This window comes from Lissotriton helveticus, chromosome 1_1 (genome assembly GCF_964261635.1).
Source record: "Lissotriton helveticus chromosome 1_1, aLisHel1.1, whole genome shotgun sequence".
Classification (NCBI taxonomy): Eukaryota; Metazoa; Chordata; class Amphibia; order Caudata; family Salamandridae; genus Lissotriton; species Lissotriton helveticus.
The window spans coordinates 69963518-69986240 of record NC_136057.1 but is presented as its reverse complement, the minus strand read 5'-3'; the positions used below and the strand labels follow the sequence as shown (position 1 = coordinate 69986240).

At 40.5% G+C, this 22723-nt stretch overlaps 1 protein-coding gene across 1 annotated transcript in view; it reads right to left on the bottom strand.

Annotated features, from left to right (window-relative positions):
• Nucleotides 1-5615: 5615 nt before the first annotated feature.
• Nucleotides 5616-22723, bottom strand: part of LOC144758474 (uncharacterized) — a 154023-nt gene continuing 136915 nt past the window's right edge. The window contains exon 2 of the mRNA XM_078646429.1: nucleotides 5616-8693. Coding sequence (XP_078502555.1) covers nucleotides 7116-8693 — 1578 coding nt within the window. The 3' untranslated portion in view covers nucleotides 5616-7115. The remainder of the gene's footprint in view (nucleotides 8694-22723) is intronic.

Sequence of the window (22723 nt, the reverse complement as noted above, 5' to 3'; positions counted from 1 at the left end):
ACTGGGCGGTACAGTCACCCAATGTCTGCGTGTGCACGACATCGGACTTGAAATCTCCATTCACCATGGTACCAGCCACGATTGCGCAGGCCACTGAATAAGAGTGCTTAGATTCTATCGCCGGTTGCGCCGAACCGTCAGTGTTAATGATACAATGGTAATCCTCAAGCGTGCGCAAGAACAGAGGAGCAGGATGAACAAACTCATACTGTAAAAACTCCTGAGTTTGCAATGAGGGGTCAAAGATAAATGTGATATCCGGAGATGTCAACAAAGTTGCCCATTGTATCCAATTAGGATATAAAACTTTAGAATTTGGTACACTGGCTTTCATCACTGCTTCAAATGCAGTATAAGGTGTAACATACAACATGTGTTTTCCTTGTGACTGGGCTCTCTCTTTAAGAATCGAAATCTGTACAGCTGTCAAGACGTTCTCGACAGAAGAAAATCGCACTGTGTCTCCTTCATTAAACGTCAAGTATGTGAAACCCACGGCACCAGGCACAATTCTTATTACCAGGTTAGTGTGGTTATCATGAGTACTTAGATTCAAGAAGATCAGACTGCAAAAATTGCAAAATAGCTGAATGTTCAGGTAGCCAGCATGACTTGGTAAAAGTTGGTTGTATCAAAGCATATAGAGGTTTGATACGCTGGGCATAATCGGGAATATAAGTACGCCCGAAATTCAAAAATCCCAGCAAGGATTGTAGTTTTTTCAGAGTTGTAGGAGACCATAAACATGCGCATTTCTCCAGGAAGTGAGGTGCAAGAACTCCACCTTCATTGTTGAGCCCAGGAAAAACACTGTGAACTCCGCAATGTCTGACTTTGCAAAGATAAATTTATAACCGAAGTCCGCAAACATAACTATGATGCGGTCAATGCGACACAGATGCGGCCATAATTCGTCGTCTATTAGATAAATATCATCAATGTACGAGTACGCATTAGGATCAATGCCATCTAAGAAAGGGACGACAAGTGCGGCAAAAAAACCTGGGCTGTTTATATAGCCCATGGCCAATCTTTTAAATTGTTTTTGTTTGCCGCCACAAGTGAGCGCTGTCCATTGACTACTAACGGAGGACAGGTTATGATTAAAAAAGCCATTTGAAATGTCTCGTGTGATCTTAAATCTTTTTCGCATCAGACTGTTAACGAGAGCTGATCTGTGGGTGTTCTGTACCGCACATGTACGACAATGTGAATTTAAATGTCGATAATCCAAAACCAGAAAACACAAGAATATGTCTACACCCAATTAATTTCCAAAAACTTATTTTAGATCATAGGAGAAACACAAACTTATTGAGTTTGACCCGGTATATTTATTTATACCTGTCTATTTCGAAAAAAAAATTATTCTTCTTTTGAAAGTTTCGCAAAAAAGGAAAAAACTGTACATTCAATACATTTAAATTCCAACATCTAACTATTTACAAACAAAATATTTACAATTCATATACACAATTATCATACATTCCACAAAAAAATCACTATACAAACACAAACAATTGAAATTTTCAAAAAAGTTAATCTGAATTCATAAAGAATGAAGAGACAAAGTCAAAAGGAAGGAGCACGTCCCAAAATAAGGATGACTTTTACAACCAGCCATAGCTAGTTCAAATGCTTAGTGATATCGATTGCTCCCTCAGATGTGCCGACGCGTTTCTAGTCCGAGGAAACCAGTTCCCAGACTGTCATCAGGGCTTTGTCACTTTTCTGTGTAAAATGCAGAAAAACAATAACGTTTTAATTATCTAGATTGAAACCTCTATTCTTCCTGGTATTGCACTAAACGATCCAAAATATGTACCGGTTGGTCTCTGATGTCCTGGCCTCTCACGGTATCGTCAGGCTCAGGGAAAACTTTTTTTATGAATCTTTGTATTCAAGGAAGTGGCTCAAGCTGTGAAACAGGACATTTTATGTTGACTGCCTGTGATAGAAGGAAAAAGTCTGAGTTTCTCCACTCATTTATGTACACGAAGCAGGGAGGAGGAAGAAGATACAATCTTACTCATTCCTACCTCTGTTCCAGGGTCAGAGTCTTAATAGTGGCAAGTGGATCGCCTGTGCTTCTGTTTTCAAAAGCAGGTTCTGATAAAAGAAATTGTAACAATATTGGACCCATAATCTTGTGTACCCAACACCAGCATCGTTTGTTGCCACCAGTTTGCTATATAACGTACCTTTGTCAATGCGTGAGCAGGACGGGTCCTCTCTCTATTGCGCTTGACCGGTGGCCATCTTGGAAACATCTGCACTTCAAACTCTTTTTTTATTTTTTATTAGGCTGGGGGTTATGGGACACGTAGTTTCTAGCCACTGAAGGTGCCGTTCCTAATACGTGTTTTGATGCAATTTGTAAATAAAGCGACATTTGGAGTCAGAATGAGTAAAACATCAGAGACCAACAGGTACATATTTTAGATCGTTTAGTGCAATACCAGAAAGAATAGAGGCTTCAAGCTAGATAATTAAAACTTTATTGTTTTTCTGCATTTTACACAGAAAAGTGACAAACCCCTGATGACTGTCTGGGAACTGGTTTCCTCGGACTAGAAACGCGTCAGCACATCTGAGGGAGCAATCAATATCACTAAGCGTTTGAACTAGCTCTGGCTGGTTGTAAAAGTCATCCTTATTTTAGGACGTGCTCCTTCCTTTTGACTTTGTCTCTTCATTCTTTATGAATACAGATTAACTTTATTGAAAATTTCAATTGTTTGTGTTTGTATAGTGAATTTTTTGTGGAATGTATGATAATTGTGTAAATGAATTGTAAATATTTTGTTTGTAAATAGTTAGATGTTGGAATTTTAATGTATTGAATGCACAGTTTTCTCCTTTTTTGCGAAACTTTCAAAAGAAGAATGCATTTTTTTTTCAAAATAGACAGGTATAAATAAAAATACCGGGTCAAACTCAATACGTTTGTGTTTCTCCTATGATTTGAAATAAGTTTTTGGAAATTAATTGGGTGTAGACGTATTCTTGTGTTTTCTAGTTTATTACGATCCACTCTACCCCATACCCTACATGGACCTAACTCCTTTCTTTCACAAAGATAATCCAAAACCAGGCAGTACGACCCATCAGGTTTGGTACCAGTGAAATGAGGATTATTCATGGGTGACACACATATCTCAATCACACCTTGATATTCTAATAGTTCAAGGAATTCTGCAATGGGGGTTTTAGCGAATCGCCGCATGAGATAGCAGGGTGGTGGCTGTGGCATAAACCGCAATGGAATCTCGTGTCTGGGGGAAAGTTTATCCCACCCGACTTGAGTATGGTACAACGCAGGCGCAAGCACCAGAGCACACTCTTCTGCAAAGTTCTGCGGACTGCTCCTTGGGCACGGTGTGCGGAAAACTGGAGAGGGTGACCTCTTCCCCTCTTAGAGCGGCCAAAATGAAAAGCGGGGGCCAGTCTGACTCAGCTAACAGAATGTCATATGTAGAGGTCAGATGTTCCCAAAAAATACATTTTATTACACGTTGGATATCACCTTCTATTAAAAGAACTATATCATATAGTCTGTCAGGGGGAGACACCCTACTGTCAGCAGTTTCCATTGCGATAAAAGTATCAGTTGCTGTCGCCTTCAGATATGGACGCAGTGCTTGCCGCACTATTGTAACCTCCGCTGCGCTGTTGAGCAGCGTTAATGCCCATGTCAGGATCCGAAGCTGTGTTCTCACTATCCGTGGCATACCTTACGGTTAACGCAGCAACTTTCTTTCTCTGAAAATGAGGGCGTTAACGTGGCAAGTCTTCCTGCTTGCCTTTACCATCAGAGGGGCGGTGCTGCTCACCTCCTTGTGGGGCACCCCAACCCGTGCCGTGTTCTCCTCCACCAGCTAGCGCACGATGTTTCCTGTGAAGAACGAGGAGAACGTTGCTCAGGAACCTGAAATCTATCAGGAGACCTAATTCTTGCGTGGTCGCACAAATCATAAGTGCGCTCAGTAGATGCTGGCATTGGCGACGCCAGACGCGAACCTGTTTTTTATTGCTGCTTCCCCTGATTTTTATTCTTCCAATTCTGTTTTGGAAAATTTGGATGGTCGTCTTTAGTAGACTTTGCTATCGGAGTCTGCGGTTGAGTTGCCGTTTTAGCAAAAGGCTTAACACCCAAACTATTGCGGCCAATGGTCTTATAAGCCTCCGCAATAATTCATGGTAACGTTTGGGGTTTGTGGACGTCTTGGACAAGGCGCAAAGCATTCGACACCTGAAAGTTAACCGCATCTCCCTTAACATTACAAAAGATGAGATCAGCAACTACGTCAAACACTCCAACGAGCCTCATCCTCAACTCAACAGCCGCCTCCGCACTGTGCTCATACGATGCTTGATCACAGTGGGCAAGACAATCATAGACGGCGTGCAGAAACACTTTGCATAATCTGCTCCAAATACTTTACACAAATCTCACAATCTGTTACCTCTGGCAATAAGTCTTTCTGCGAACTAATTGTGAGAATTCTGTGTTTTTCCACAGGAGTGGGATTAGGAAACACTGCTTCCAATTGGTCAAATTTCTCAGCAAGCCAATAAGGCATATCGTACTTAGTTTGAGGGTGCTTGCCCATTACCGAATTAACCGAATTAACCATGACTGGACCAATCTACATCCCGGCCGGTCCAACTTGTTCCGCTGCAAGAAACATATTGAACTAAAGCCCTATGTACCCCAACAAAAGAGGTATAAAGTTGACACAAGTCATCGATCGGGGCATTGAGATAACGTGGATATGGTGTGAAACCGGCTAAGACTGGCCAAGTGGCCCCAGGAATTGACAAGGGGCCTAACCGAACTGGAGTTACGGTGTGGGGGAGGGTGCCATACAACCAAACACGATGCTGCCATGCCGAAATTGGAATCTCTTGTGTCCTATATGGAGTACAGTTCACAGGAATCACAGTGTGAGTGTATGTATGAAACGTATCCTCATCCGCATTTATTGCAGGAAAAGTGACCCAAGAGTAGAAACGCTCAAAGGGGAACGCCGAATCAGCACTCACCACAAAGATAACAGACATACCATCCTCTGGTACTCCAAACTGCGTCAGATGATGCCGGAGCGCTGCCCAACTATGCTGAGCTATGTCAATATCACCCATGAGGACATAGAGAAGAAAAACAATTTATATAAATTGCAGTACAACAAAGGGTAGTAATTCAAAATGTGAACCTTTTCATAAATCTCATGCTTGAATTAACCTATAACACATTTGTCTAGGTAGGTTAATCGTCACGCCTGTTAACCGGAAAAGGTGTTGAGGGTATTGTGGACAGATACGAGCACTAATCAAGACTTTGGGCGCCATGTTTCAGGAATTCTGCTCATGCACAGAACTATGCGCAGGAAACCAGGACCTCAGTGTATTGTGGTGTACCAAAAATCCACCTCAGTGCCCAGAACCCCGATCCAACTAGCATCAGTGTCTCATTCGTTCTCCGTACTACAGCAAAGCTACCAATGAACAAGTGACTTTGGGACCTCTCAGGATTGGTGGAAATCAAGAACACTCTTTTGTTTTTATTCTCATAAATGTCCACAACGTGAGCAATCAGAGACACTGTATAGTTTAAAATGTTTATTTCAACTACGTGCTCTAAGATGCAGTATCTTTATTAACATAAGTAAAAAGATGCATAAAATCAATACAATCAACATTGTTACAATTCCATAAAATACAAAGGGAGAAATCATATTATAATGATAGTGGAACCAGGTCTATAGCGCCTTGGGTACCACCCTCCCCTTGCTAGGAGCTAGGTATTATAATAATAGAAGATCTCTAGGTTAAAACCGGGAACCCCATACCTCCAAAGTCAGGTGAAGTGAATCACATCCCAGATCAGCACAGCTCTTTGTTGATTGAAAGGTTTTTCCCAAGTTCTAGACTCATGCATGCAGTGCAATATTAAAAGCACCTGAGTTTCAGAAATGAGCAGCTGTGTTTGTGTTGTGTCTAGAGCGTGGGCCGATCAACCTGCATCAACAGCATACATTGTTATTTTAACCTTGAACACTTTGTGCAGACTTGAGGTCGCAGTGTGAGTTTAGAGATATGAAAAACAGACCATTCTCATGTGAAGGAAAAGCAAGCAGTTTGTCTTTATAAAAACAGAGACGTAGTGTCATGTGCAAAAGCAGCAAAATGGCTTTTTCGCAACTAACTCATTTATGCTAATATAGCAATGTGTGCAGGCAGAATCGTATTCATCCCTACACTTTTATAGGTAGCATGAACAGGAACACTAGGATGTTTTTCTTTGTAACTCTTCATCGTCAAATAAAAACCACCAGTGTTTCTTTTCTTTTATTCCACATTGTGCTAGTCTCCCAGTGGATTTCCTGTTATATCACATTTTTTCTATGTGTACTGAAGTGAACAATCACTGGGAACAGACACTTTTATTATTCTACAAATCTTTCGTTTTCTTCATTTATTCTAGTCGAGTCTTCATTCATCTGGTATTTAAATATCCCACATAATTATATATTTGTTCCTATAATTCCTTCATGTCACAATAACTGCACTGTTCTGCTCCTGTCTATGTCCTCAGATGAGTCAATATTATGGTTAATGTTCTTAAGTTCTTTTTGAATTCACTGCATCTCTAGGATTATTTCTATGTGAGTTAAATGAAGGTGTGTGTTCGCTGAGGCTATGTAGGATCAAAAGCTTGTCACACTTTTAGTGCAATTGTAAGGTTTACCCCAGGTGTGTTCGTAATTGACAAAATCACTTCTGACATTCATGGCAATGCCCATTTTTACTCTGTGTGTGTTAGTTGATGTATCCGTAGGTTTAATAACTGACAGAAGATATTCACACATTCACTGCACCTGAAAGGATTTTTCTCTGTGTGCATTAACTGATGAATCCTTAATGCGGAAGATTTCCTAAAGGTACTTCTACACTCTCTACAGTTGTACGGTATTTACAGAGTGTGTGTAAGCTGATGTCTACATAGGCTTGATAATTGACTACATTGCTTCACACATTCATTGCACTTGAAGGCTTTTCTTCTGTGTGTGTTCGCTGATGCCTGCTTAGGAGTGATAATGTACTACAGCTTTTCAAGCATTCATGGCATTTAAAAGATTTGTTTCCCCTTTGTGAGCTCGCTGATGATTTCTTAATGCTAAAGAGTAAGTAAAACTACTGCCACATTCACTGCAATGGTAGGGTTTTTCCCCAGTGTGTATTCGCTGATGTCTCCGGAGGCTTGTTAACTGACTGAAGCTCTTTACACATTCACCGCACTGGTATGGTTTTTCCCCTGTGTGTATTCGCTGATGTCCCCGGAGGCTTGTTAACTGACTGAAGCTCTTTACACATTCACTGCACTGGTATGGTTTTTCCCCTGTGTGTATTCTCTGATGTGCGTGGAGCTGTGAAATTCGACTGAAGCTCTTTACACATTCACTGCACTGGTATGGTTTTTCCCCTGTGTGTATTCTCTGATGTGCGTGGAGCTGTGGAATTTGACTGAAGCTCTTTACACATTCCTTGCAATGGTATGGTTTTTCCCCTGTGTGGGTTTGCTGATGTGTTTGGAGTTCTTGTAACCGGCAGAAGCTCTTTACGCATTCCTTGCAATGGTATGGTTTTTCCCCTGTGTGTATTTTCTGATGTCTGTGGAGGTTTGAAATGTGACTGAAACTCTTCACACATTCACTGCAATGGTATGGTTTTTCCCCTGTGTGTGTTCGCTGATGTGTTTGGAGGTGTGATAACCGACTGAAGCTCTGCACATATTCCTTGCAATGGTATTGTTTTTTCCCTGTGTGTATCCTCTGATGCCTTTGGAGGTCTGATAACTGACTGAAGCTCTTCACACATTCATTGCAATGGTATGGTTTTTCCCCCGTGTGTGTTCGCTGATGGTTTTGGAGGTTTGTTAACCGACTGAAGCTCTTCACACATTCAGTGCAATGGTATGGTTTTTCCCCTGTGTGTGTTCGCTGATGTGTTTGGAGATGTGATAACCGACTGAAGCTCTTCACACATTCACTGCACTGGTATGGTTTTTCCCCTGTGTGGGTTCGCTGATGTGTTTGGAGTTCTTGTAACAGGCAGAAGCTCTTTACACATTCCTTGCAATGGTATGGTTTTTCCCCTGTGTGTATTTTCTGATGTCTGTGGAGGTTTGAAATGTGACTGAAACTCCTCACACATTCACTGCAATGGTATGGTTTTTCCCCCGTGTGTGTTTGCTGATGTCTTTGGAGGACTGCTAACCGACTGAAGCTCTTCACACATTCAGTGCAATGGTATGGTTTTTCCCCTGTGTGTGTTCGATGATGTCTTTGGAGGAGTGATAACCGACTGAAGCTCTGCACACATTCCTTGCAATGGTATTGTTTTTCCCCTGTGTGTATTCTCTGATGTCTGTGGAGGTTTGATAACAGACTGAAGCTCTTCACACATTCATTGCAATGGTATGGTTTTTCCCCAGTGTGTGTTCTTTGATGTCTTCGGAGGTCTGTTAACAGACTGAAGCTCTTCACACATTCAGTGCAATGGTATGTTTTTTTCCCTGTTTGTATTCGCTGATTCTCTTTTATGGTTTCTAACTGGCTAAAGTACTTGACATATTCAGTGCAATTGCCAGATTTTTCTCCTAACCGTGTTTCCTGAAGGGTCAGCATAGTTAATAAACCACCTGCGTTATTTTCACATTCCCTGTATGTGTGTGATAATTTGGACGCTTGATTTCCGATTTAACAATAAAATACAAGATTCACTAAATACCTGCCACATTCATAATATCAGTAAGGCTTCCTTGAGAGTGATTGCATCTTTAGATTGGATAATGGCTTCGCCTGCATGCGGGTAAAGCTTAATCTTCCTTCCAGTAGGTGCAAATGGGACAATACTCTGTACTTCAGAGAGCAGAACTCCGCATTCCTTTAGCCTTCAGTTGTTTGGCTCCACTTCGTTGTGCTTTTCCCTGGTGTTTGGCTAGAAAGAGTTAACACTACACTGAGAGCACTGAATGGTGGTTTGTTACCAGTTTAGATAGTGAAGCACTGCTCTAGCCATATCATGATGGTGAAGCGGCTCGTAATGTGTACAGCTACTCCAAAGAGTGTCCCGGGGCAAAGCACAGGTCAGAAAAGAAAGTTAATCAGGTTGTTTCAAACATGGGCAAAAAGCCAAGTTTTCAACCTTTTTTTAAACATTATCATGTTGCTAACAGCTCAAAGCTGAAGAGGGAGTTTGTTCCAAGCTATGGATCCCAAATAGACACGAGACCTTCCTCCAACTCTCATACCGGCCTCATGATCAAATCTGGTGTTGGACGCTTGTTTATACAGCAGGTGGTTTGTCAGTTTTGTTGCCTTGGTTTTGTTGAGGTCATTTCTTCGTCTTGGGGTGTCGAGGTGCAGATCTCAGACTCAGACACTCATTGAATTGCCTTTGACTGCTTCTTCCTGGATCTGTCCTCTGCCTCTGATTGCACTGATGTTTTTGGAGGTCCTTATTTTTGATAATTTTTGCAGGTTTGATGTGTTATCTTCATTATTCATCATCAATCCGTGCATTTAAGGCTTATTTTCTGTTGGATGTAAAGAAATGTAATATTACTAAATGCAAATGTAATACAATGTGAATACACAATATTTAACCAGCTGGATAAAACATCTCTTCTCTACCATATTTGAAATTTAGTAAGGAACATTTCACCATACATGGATATTTCATTAAAACTGTGGTTGAACATGTCACATCTTATTTACTTCTGAAAAGGCAGCGATTTACCATTGTTCAGAGGAAATTACTAAGCAAAGGGCAGCTACAGAGCACTCATGTGCTACAGGTACAGTTTTGGATAGATACACATGGATAAGATTTCATTTAAACAGAACAGATTGTGGAAAAAGAGAGGAATCAGGAAGCGCTGCCGTTTATTTCAGTTTCAGGAAGTATCTACCTTAGGTAGCTCTTCAGGAAGTGTATAACAAAGGTAACTCTTCAGGAAGTGTATAACAAAGGTAACTCTTTATGAACTGTATAACAAAGGTAACTCTTCAGGAAGTATATATGACAAAGGTAACTCCGGACATCTTTTTCCACAATGCTTTCCTGTTCACACTAGATCAGCTCAAATGCCAACTGCCGCCTTTACCTTGCTTGTTACTAAAGACAGGGGTCCCTGTTTACACAGGGCGGTCACTCCTTGACCACAAGGGAGATGTCTTCAGTCTTCTAGTCGGTATAGAATGTCGAAGGTCCAAGAGTTTCATTTCAGAGTTTTGTTCCAGGATAATCGAAAGTCCTGGAGACACAGCACCTATCTTTATACTAAGAAAATGGGCTGGATTACCTACTAGGTCCCTCCTATGGGTGCACCTGGGAAGGGGGTGGTTACACCCCTTACCCTTTGTCCAGTATCGCGCCAGAGCGGGGCTGGAGTGCCCCAGCAACTGGTTTGAACCGGGCTATGCATGGAGCATCTTGTGTGCCCCAGGCAGTGTCTGGAAAAGCATTGTTCCATTTAACCCACACTGCCCCAATACACTACAGGCTGTCTGGGGAGGTCCAAGCACCTCCCTCGACAGGAAACTCATTGTCCAGGCCTCCCTTGCTGGAGTTTCATCCAGCATCAGGAGGTCAGACTCGTGTCTGTGGCAGCAGCATCCATTTTGTGATGCTGAAGCTCTGTTTAACTCTAACCGGGTAAAGCAGTAACATACATGTCTTTTCCCTCTAGAAGGGTGGAATGCTACCCCCGCCGCCGGAATTGGTGGGAGGGGGTATTATTCCAAAGTGTTTGACACCTTACACCACATGTTTTGATAAAGCCACACCAAAGTTAGCATTTAACGCGAGGATTATAATGCACTTAAGAATATATGGTATGGCTATATCATAGAACAGCTATAAGGACATGGTTCTGAAAGCTGCAGAGGGGCTCAGCTCATGCTAGGGCACCCTCTCACATAAAACTAAGCACTCTGCCTTGAGGATTGTCGAGGCCTACCATGGGAGTGACTTATAGGTTTATATGTGTCTATATATAAAGGTAGATATAGGTATACTATATCTAAGTAAGGGGTGATTACACCTCCTTAGTCAAGCTGAGTGATCAACCTGTGGTGTCAGTTTGGATGGCCAGCCAGGGGTGGCATAATACATGCTTCAGCCCATGGTAGGCCTTGGATGCACCTATGCCCTGGGTACCTATGGTACACTACACAGGGGCTCACAGAGGTGACCCAATCCCCAATCTGGTATGTACCTAAAGTACATGGAGTCCATTTTATAGGGAGAGCAGAGAGCCTGGAGCCCTGAATAGCAGGATCCCAGGCCAACTAAGTCAAAAACCAGCAAAACACAAGGCAAAAAGTTGGGGTAACCATATAGTCAGATATCCACCTTCCTACACCCAGTATCTTCTCAGTGTTGGAAATTATCAATTCTATTAACAGCACAATATTAACTCACCACTGCTGTGGCTTGCAGTCATAAGGCTATTATGAACGGACTATGTTGTGTGCCAGAATGCCTATGAATAGTTTAGCAAGAATGTTTGGGAGGGAGATTGGTCTCATGTTGAGCAGGCCTAGGGGTTTTGCCAGGGCCTGTGAATAACTGTTATTACTGTTTCTCTCTTGGTGTCAGTGGGCTTGTCTGTGTCCTCAGATCTTTCAACAATGTTTGAAAACAAAACTAGTCAGATGATAGCTGCCAAGTGTACATGTTTTGCATGTGTAGAATCACACACTAGTAACTTTAGTGCATGCATGATTCACCTTGTCAGTTTGTGAGCAAGTGAGCATTCACAGACCCCAATCTGACTTTTTCTGACACTGGAAACAGTTACAGTTTCACTTCAACAAAATGCTGGAGCAACTCTCTTTCCAGGGTAGGAAGAGAAATGGATCACCCTCTAAACGTGGTGGCGAGTAGTGCTATACGGTTCATAGCACCATTTATCCGGGGAAAACTGGGGAAATGGTACAATGCACTGGGAAAATGGCATGTGATGACAATGTGACATGACATTCCCACTACATCTGCTTTTACACTTTTTTTGAGCTGTCTGTGTTCAGTTTTTCAAGGCCCAGGGTTTACTTTCAAGTCAAGAGATAGTGCAGGATTAGACTAATTATAATGTCATAGATACCAACAAATGCCTTTAACACGTATGCCTTTACCATGCAATGCCTTAAACACGTATGCCTTTACCACGTAACACCTTTACCATGCATATGCCTTGACCATGCATAATGAAGGATTTACAAAAATGGCCCTGCCAGTAAAGGGTGGGTGCCCTTGAGCCTATACAGGGCACCCACATGATCAATGTTGAGGGCGCCCAAAGTCCCCATGACGCCAGCGGGACCCAGTATTGTTCCTACCCGTAGGGAGCAGCTTAAAATACTGTGCTCTACGGGCAGGAACAATTTTTTCATGTGCTTCTCTGCCCGCTTTATAAGCTGTGCATTGTGTGGAGTGTAAGTTATAGTTAGCCCAGGTAACTCTAACTGCTCAGTTTCTACGGTTTTGAGTATGTAAAATCTAAACCTAAGTAAACGTCTCTGTAACCTTTGTTTTTTTCTGTGTATTTCTAAGGTTTTTGATGCTATTTCCTACCTATAACGGCTCTGTAAACTATGTTTTTTTCAGTGAAAATATCTCTCTATCTCTCTCTCTCTCTCTCTCTGTCTCTCTCTCTCATATATATATACTGAGGATGACATTAGCGCGGACTGCATCGACCAGAATGCCGTGTGGCCACGCCCATTGGGGGCAGGTATGAAGTTTAAGGAACGGTCTGCGCTGCTTATGCTTCCCCTTGTCTGTCAAAAGCCACTGAGGAAGGGAGTTCACCTCCTGAAACGCGTCTGGCCTAATTTGACACTGCCTTCTTGAACAACGCTCTGCTGGCATGCTGTGAATAAATACTTAAAGCGCCACGAAGGTCTCCGTGTGGTTCTTCCAATGTTGGGTTCTGCAATGGATGGATGTGTGTGTATATATACATAATTTATGACTTATTATTATTAGAGACAACTCTATAAGGCCTTGTAGAATGCATTATTTATAGATTGTAAATAATTGTTGTGACAGAATAACTTACTACCATGAATGAGGAAATGATATCATCATCTCGCACGCAGCACTTTAAGAGTACTTCACAGGAATGGAAGAAAAACAAAATGGCGATTCTTTTGAGCCATAGTTTGTAAATGTAATGTAAATGTCTAGTGTTTAATGAACACAAAGAAAGGTACTACCACTGATCACTTTTTATGAATTTACTAGACCCCTGGGACTCTATGGCTTTAAAAATAAAATAATTTAGATAACCTACCTGCTGTCGTGCCGTGACTTCTGCTGGGAAAAGAAAAGTGGCGAGAGGTATCAAAGGAATCTATGGTGCGTGGACTGGGACGGACATCACAGGCACTCACGAAAGAGGAGAGGCGATCTGGGAACAATTCCAGTCATTTGAAGAATCGGAACAAGATGATCGACGCCTCTATCATCTGCCATGTTTAAACGCATCCGAACAAACTAGAGAAAACGGATGCCTGGAGTCTGAGCGGCAAAGACCCAGCGGTGAGTGAGCGAGGCGGGTGGTGGGTGGTGTCTGTGCAACTCAGTAGCGCGGCGGAAGTGGCGTATGAGGAGCGGGGGCCCGCGGCTGCCTACTCGATCACAAACCGCCAGGAAGAGTAGCCGAGCATTGTGTCATCGCGAAAGGGGCAAAGAAAATAAGACGCTTTCCAAAAGACGAATGATACAAGACAACACATTGCGTTCTCGACTCCTAAATTACAGGCAAAAACTGTCTCTGCAAGAAACCCGGAAGAAGCTAAATGAGAGGGATTGAGCATTAAAGAAACAGTATGGTATATCGTGATTCCTCGAACGTGGGGAGTAAGAGGAGCAGCAGGTCAATGGGATTCTGAACTAATCTGGGAGCAGACGACCGAATCCTGAAATAAAACAAATAAAACACCAAAGCAATTACAGACAAGAAACTGTGAAAATTATAACCTCATTTACAAAGATGGCAGATAAAACCAGGAATCGCCAACTAAGGGCGAGTGAACTACTCAATGACGATGAAACAACTCCCTCAACTAGCAAAAATACAAGAGGAACAGCAGGAGGAAAAGGAAAAGAAAAAGATAACAGAACAATAGTAAATGTCCTAAGAGAATTACAACAAAACGGGATCTTGGAAATTAACAAATGGTGAGAAAAAAACGACATTGGAAAAATATATAGAGCTAAAAGAGTCCCTAGAGTGCTACGGATACTCATCATGCCCACATTGAACGATGTAGACCCGGATTTGATAAAATGATGGCAACAGGACACCAATGAGTGTTCATTTAAACTCATGAGGACATTAATCATACATGCTGAGAGGAAATTGGAGAAAATTACGACCATAATCCAATCACTGGAACAAGAGTTAGCGAAAATCCCGGTATCTGAAGAAAACAAGGAATTAATTGAAAATATGGAGAAAAAATTGAACAAACATGAGACGGAGGTAGAGAAACGAAAAGCAAACAAATTCACGAGGGACCAAATGGATATACACGTTTGCCCGCAAGTACGACACTCTAAGAAGTAGAGTTGTGATGGACAAGTGCGCTGGAACAGTAAATACCGATACAATAGACATTTCAGAAATCAGCTCAGCTGATGAGGACACAGTAACAACTTCAATGGATTTTCGCGGGGAGATACAATTGGCGCAAATGATATCGCGACAAAGAGGAAGAGGCAGAATCAACACGCGGGGGAGAGGACAACCAAAACCAAAGAGAAGAAAACAAAAGCAAAAATAATCCTTAAAAAAAGCGGAATAAATCAAGATAAAAATTTGGTCCTGAACATATCCGACAAACAACTAACGGATGTTCAAATCAAACGATGGAATCGAGGACTTTCCTACTGCCCCAACAAGGATATGGATATCCCCAATGTACGGATTGATCTCTACAAGTTTTGTAGGAAAATTAAACTTAAAAAATACTTTGCGGAGAAGAAACCTCAACCTAATGCCTGTCAATCAGAAGAAACAAATCCATCCTTAATTGCCCAAAAAGATCTACCAGCACTCAGAGCATTAACATCTATGAGAGAGGATGAATCATCAAGCATAGAGACAAGTCAAGATTCGTTCACATCAGATATTGACTTCTGTAACACTATTGGACTGACAACAAACATAGGAGGTGAAAGTGGACTAAGAAAACAGTCCAGGTTCTGTCCACAGATGCCACCCGGGAATAAAATTGACCTATTCCATGAAATAATGTTAGAAGAAGTTACCAAGATGTCAAGCAGATCCATCGCTAATAAGAACATGGATTGGAATAATAACAACTATAAAAAACGTGGAGCCTCTCGCCAAAAGAATATCAGGCAAGAACTCAAAAACTATCCTACAATAATAATCAAATCCTCAGATAAAGGAGGAAACATTGTGGTCCAACATGTTACCGATTATATAAATGAGGCAAGTGCGACAGTTGGAGAATCAAGATCATTATGAGCTATCGGCCAACAACCCGACGGAAGAATGGACGAATGAATACCATACACACTTGCTGGGGTGGCAAGAAAGAGTCCTAATTGATTTTGATGAATATTGCTACTTGAAAACAGACAATCCGATCATAGCTACTATCTACTTTCTGCCGAAAGTTCATAAATCAATTGAGAGACCACCTGCTAGACCGATAATGAGTTCCATAGGATCGCTTTTGGAAACAGCCTCAAGATTCATTGACATCTTCCTCGTGAATTACGTAACAATGCTCCCTTCGTATCTGAGAGATACCATGGACTTTCTAAACAAAATATCTAAAATTGAGTGGAACCCGGGATACTTGATGACCACAATAGATGTAACATCACTCTACACCCCGATACGTCATGAAGACGGAATAAGAGCCATCAAGAAATTTCTGGAAAAAAGATCGATCAGTCACCTTGAACACTCAGCCATGCTAATCGACATGTTGACCTACTGTCTTGAACATAATATTTTCCCTTTACTTGGTAGCCTGTATTTACAAAAACAAGGCAAGGCGATGGGGACATCTTTCGCCCTAACTTATGCAAACTTAATGATGGCGCTCTGGGAAATCAAAGTCGTGGAGGAAGAAAACAAAAATCACTCGAAAATAAAAACATGGTGTCGTTTTATTCGTCATATGGGACGGAAGTCGCGAAGACTTACATAATTTCATCGACTCTCTGGAAGAAAATGAATACAACCTCCATTTCACATCATCTATATCAGAGAACAGTATAATTTTTCTAGATGTGGAGGTCTTCATTAAAAACAAGAGACTGTGTACTAATATGCATCGGAAACAGAAATCCTGTAATAGGATTCTTCATGCTAACAGTGGCCATCCAGTGAAACTAAAATGGAGTAAACCTTACGGTCAGATGCTTAGAGCTAAAATAAATTGTTCAGAGATGGAGGACTTGAAACTGGAAATCGAGGGGATGAGTAGTCGATTTCTGGAAAGAGGATATCCTTTGGAAGTAATCCTAACGGCAAAATCTAGGATGAACCTGAAACAACGATCGGACCTCTTAATCCCTGCGGCGGATGCAGCCAGGACGACACATGAGAACACAACAGAAACAGAGGGTACAACATGTTTGATCATGGATTTCAACAACCAAAGTAAGGAGCTGACGAAGGTGATAAGGAAGACCTGGGAGATTCTGTTACTGGATGAAACTCTGAAGGAAAACCTAACATCTTTTCCAACTATAACATATAGAAAAACAGCATCTCTACGCGATATCCTAACTCAGAGTCACCTGGAAATCCAACCACCAAAAAAGACAACATGGCTGACGACACCAGGTTTTTGGAAATGCTCCAAGTGTAAAGCTTGCGAACAGGGTTCTAACATCACAGAATACAAATTACAGAATGGGAGAACTAAGAAAATTAAGGATAACATCACGTGTGAACCAAAATTTGTGATCTACAGGTTGACATGTCCTTGTGGAAAGTACTACATAGGGAGTACCATTAACAAATTAAAATTATGGATTCTGCAACATCTCCGTGCAATAAAAAACAAAGACCCAAACTACCCAATGGCCAAACATTTTCATGAATTCCATCAAAACGTTTGCAGTAAATTGAAATATTCTGGGATTAGAATCATAAAACCATTAGAAAGAGGAGGCGATCGTACATTGAAACTTCAGAAAATGGAGTCTAGGATGATTTTGGGGATGGGTACAGAATACCCACATGGACATAACCTGGATGCTGAACTGTATGTACATTTGTAAATAAGATCACAATATCAAGGACTGTGTAAATAAACCTGAACAGTCTCAGCTCAAAAATCTGAAATAGAATGACCTTTTGTATATAGCTGTGTATAGGGTATAAATAGAATTTCTTTCCTCCCTGGAAATCTGTAGACAAGTGCATATGTGCAGGAGATATCCTCATGAAAAGACCAGACATGGGAAACCCGAAAAGTGGATATAAACTCTGGGTACACAACTTGTATATTAGATTCTAATGGAAATAATCTGAATTAACTGTATATAGAATTAACCATAAGAAGTGGAATGTGGGACCTGGTACTTTACCATGAGGGCCACAATATAGCAGCATCTCAGATAAACCAAACATTGGAGGATTAAGGACATGTATATGAGAATATATCTACCATAGAATTCAATACAACCGAATGGTCTTGGAAAGAATGGGTTTCCGCAATGAGATGTATTACGACAACATAATGACTAGAAATTATAAATAATTGTAAATAACAGGGTTGTAAATATGTAGAAAATGAGTAGTAAGTCACGTTATGTCCATCTCAAGAAAAAGTACTTTACAATGAAATGTATACATAATTTATGACTTATTATTATTAGAGACAACTCTATAAGGCCTTGTAGAATTAATTATTTATAGATTGTAAATAATTGTTGTGACAGAATAACTTACTGCCATGAATGAGGAAATGATATCATCATCTCGCACGCAGCACTTTAGGAGTACTTCACAGGAATGGAAGAAAAACAAAATGGCGATTATATTGAGCCATAGTTTGTAAATGAGGTTAACAGTCTAGTGTTTAATGAACACAAAGAAGGGTACTAACACTGAGCACTTTTTATAAATTTACTAGACGCCTGGGACTCTATGGTCCAGTTGAAGGCTAATTGTAGCCGAAACGGGTAGGCTGTCCTATTCTTGCACGTTTTTGCACATGGTGTTTATAAAATAAAAATAATTTAGATAACCTATCTGCTGTCGTGCCGTGACTTACGCTGGGAAAAGAAAGGTGGTGAGAGGTATCGAAGGAATATATATATATATATCATGTGAACAAGGCTCCGTTGAGCCGAAACGTCTTTGACTTTTTTCTGCTATTAAAACTACAGCACCTAACTGGTCCGTGTCCGTGTACTGCTTGCCGGCTGGTGAGACTCCAGAGTGCATCAGGAAGCGGAGTGAGTAATATATATATATATATATATATATATATATATTCACTGAAAAAAACATAGGTTTCAGGCCTGATATAGTTAGGAATTAGCATTTAAAAAACCTTAGAAATTCACTGAAAAAAACATAGGTTTTAGGAGTGTTAGAGTTAGCTGGACATTTCACTCGTACAAAAGCATTGAAATTCCTCTGATATAGTTAGTTGTACTCACTGTATCTCGTGCGCCCCCAATCCACTGCTGATGATGTCACATATTACATCATTCATGACATGGTCAGTGACATCACTGATGACATCTCAAATGACATCACTGATGACATCACTGATGACATCATCCGTGAATGTGGTTAGCTTCATTATTTAAATATGTATTATATATATATATAGCAATTTGCATTGAAGAATGAGTGGATATATAAATATAAATATCTGGATGGAGGATTTAGTAGCAGTGTGATTGACTGTTTACTTGAATAATTTAAAGTGTCTCACTACATATATTTGATAGTGACTAAACTGTGTGAACATCTGTATCACTTTGTCAGTTGTTGTGTAAACTGCTTCTCCAGTTGGTAACTAGCTATTTGAAACTCTATATTAGTTATTGATTAGTTTACTGTGTATTTGTATGGGAGAGTGAATGTGTATGTGGTTCAGTGGGGGGTTTGTGACTGCCCAAAGATGTGTGAATAGTTGATTCAGTAGGTATATGAATTTAAAACTACATGTTATAACAGTTGTTTGGGTGAGTTAATATCTTTATGGGTGTGGTGATGAGCAAATATATCTCTCAATGGTACATGTCCAACAAAGTAAAAAAAGTAAAAGTCAGTGTATGTGTCAGTTGTTGTTCATAAATAAGTATACATAAGACTCAGTGATTGTATGCGTGACTGTATGGATAACTGTATACTTGTAATAGTGATTTTATAACAAACTAAGTATGAGTTACTATCTATACGAATAGATAAAGTGGTATTTTTATTAGTGTGTAGCTGAGTAAATGTAAGTTTGATCCATTGTTTGCATAAGTGAGTAGGATGACTTCATAAGTGTCTAGGATGTGTGCTGGTGTGTAATGTCGAGATAGGGTATAAGTATATTTGATAGTGTTTGATCATTGACTGCATGTATGAGTGAATCTATAGGTAAATGGTTAAATGTGTATATAGATCTAGGAATCAGTGAGTGGGTTTTTAGAAACTTGTATTGGTGTGTCAATGGTTTCAAATATGGTACTCTGTAATTTACAGTGTATGATGAAAGGTTATACTAGTGTATGATGAAGTGTATCTGATTGTCACGTGGATGATGTCATCAGTGATGTCATTTGAGATGTCATCAGTGATGTCACTGACCATGTAATCAATTATGTAATATGTGACATCATCAGCAGTGGATAGCGGGCGCGCAAGATATAGTGAGTACAACTAATTATATCGGAAGAATTTCAATGGTTTTGTACGAGTGAAATATCCAGCTAACTATAACACCCCTAAAACATATGTTTTTTTCAGTGAATTTTAAGGTTTTTTAAATGCTAATTCCTAACTATATCAGGCCTGAAACCTATAGCTTTTTCAGTGAATTTCGAAGGTTTTGTAAATGACAATTTTTAAATTTATTAATTGTTATATTTTATTTTATACTGATTTACTACATTTTTTAAACAATTTATTTTTAGATATTTTTTTTAAAGCATTATAATTACATTTTACATTACATTACAAAATATACTTTCTTAGAATGAATTACTTTAGTTTAAATACTTTGCAAATAGGCAATAGACTTTTAAGTACAGTAGTTACAGTTGTTGCAATGGGCAATACAATTTCATACACAATGCAACATTGACCTCAATGTGAATTTCTAGTTAAATGCAATTAGTTAATTTATGGATTACTTTTCTAACCACTGGACTGGATCCTAGATTCAGTCCTTGGACATCTCCTGTAAACGGGCGAGTAAAAGTGTTTTAGTTACAGTAGTGATTTTTAAGGAATATTATTGTATTTTAAAAGTTGACACAAATATTTTCACATAGAATCACCAATGTTATCCTATAGCAGGAAATTCCTTCAGCAGGTAAGTAGTGCTATCGTCACTTTTTCTTACTCGGTGATGGATCCTGGATCCAGCACTGGTGCATCTCCTGTAAACAGTTGAAAGAATGCGTTTACGTCATGCAGGTAATTTTTAAGGAATATTTTTAGTTTGTGAAAATAGACATTAGAAACTTTTCTGGTGAAAACCAGACAATGGATTCTTATGGAAGGAAATACAAGTTACTGGTAAGTACGGTTAGAATTACTTTTTAGGGTCAGTGCTGGGCTAAAAGATGTAGCACTGGGTTCTCTCCTGATAACAGGTGAGTAAATTAGAATGTGTTGTTCGGATGATTTTAGGTGAAGATTTTAAAGTTGCAAAACTCCACACTTAGAAGAATTTCCAAGTGAAACCAGTCAATGTTAGCCTATCGAAGGAAATTCAAGTTACTGGTAAGTATGGTTAGAATTACCTTTGAGGATCAGTACTTGGATCAAAGATGCAGCACTGAGGTCTCTCCTGACAACAGGTGAGTAAATCGGAATTCGTAGTACATCCAGTAAGCGCCACAGAGCTGCGTAGCAGAGAGATGTAAAAAGGGGCACGGCATGCACCACCTCTCTGCAACGCAGCGCAGTAGCGCTTCCTGGAAGCACCTGGTGGACTACTTGGCCCCCATGGTCCCTCAGGTTTGAAGTTGAATTTTTTCCCCAACTTAAAACGCTTCTCAGGGCACACATCACGTTAGGCCCCGTCCCCTCGCTTCACCACCGTGTAAACGCACCCTGTCACTGTTCTACGTTGAGAGATTAAGTCCCCGTCAATCCTAAGGATCCCTAGGGTCAAACTAGACCACTAGGTACCTCCAGTAAGCACTACAGAGATGCGTTGCAGAGAGGTGTAAAAAGGGGCGTGGCCTCTGAACACCTGTCTGCAACGCAGCTCCCTGGCGCATACTGGAGATACCTGTTGGGCTATTTGGAGACTGCCAGTAGGTAATATATATATATATATATATATATATATATATATATATATATATATATATATATATATATATATATATATATATATATATATATATATATATATATATATATATATTTGAGTATTACACGTTTTGTGATATAGTGCCTCAATTCACCTGGTAATTCCTAATTTCTCCCAAATGTACACACAGAAAAGTTGGCAGTTTTTAGCATTAAAGTAAATAGATTCTCTGTATTTCTCGATTTCATGTTTCCCATTGAAACCAAAGAGGCTACTTGTAATGAGGGCATAAGAGGGTACACCGTGGCCGACCTCCGGACGGCCCTGGGGCTTGTCTTTATGGCTGCTCCCCCTTCGAGTCGCTATGGTTCGCAAGTAAACTTCCCCAAGGAACTGGGCTCTTAACGCCTTAATATTATGTACTTGCAGCACATACAGGAGATCACCATATCTAGTTAAGTTGTCCAAACATCATGACAAGACCTAGAATACAGGCACCTGTAATGCACCGAGCAGCCTCCTGTACTTAGCTGTGTTCACATTCAGTCCTGTTAGGCACTGCCATGCTCCCCGATGGAACTTCCCGCCACTGACGGGGCTGATAATCATTTCCAACTCTAAAACAGGTGTATTTCACGAGTAGAACAATATCCAACGAGTCTTTACTCTTCCATACAGCATCCCTCTCGCAAATAACGTTCTCCAGCACGGCTAGGTGACAGCAGTAGCCAGTGTTTCAGGGGCTCTAGTCCAAGAAAGAAATTCCCTCTTTGGCCCATGTTAAACTGTGAAATACAGCAATATTTAAAGTTCCGTGGGCCCTGGTGCCACTGCACCTGCTGCACTAGTGAAAGCTACGCCTGAAGTTTACGCATTGTGTTTGAAAGTAGATGTGGAGGATAAACAATCTGTGTTTGTGAGATAAATAATGATTTACAAGTACAGTTTTTACACTGAAAATCTTATCCTAATAATTGACTGTGAATACATAGAACATTGGGTGTGCTAATGTAATTTATTGTGTGTTTTAATGTATAGGGCAGGCATAGGGAATACCTCATTAAAAGAGGATTTCTATCTTCTAAGGAAGAGGTTAAGCACATTGATAGCCCTCCACGACACCGGCCCAGCGTACCTCAACAGACGACTCAGCTTCTACACCCCCA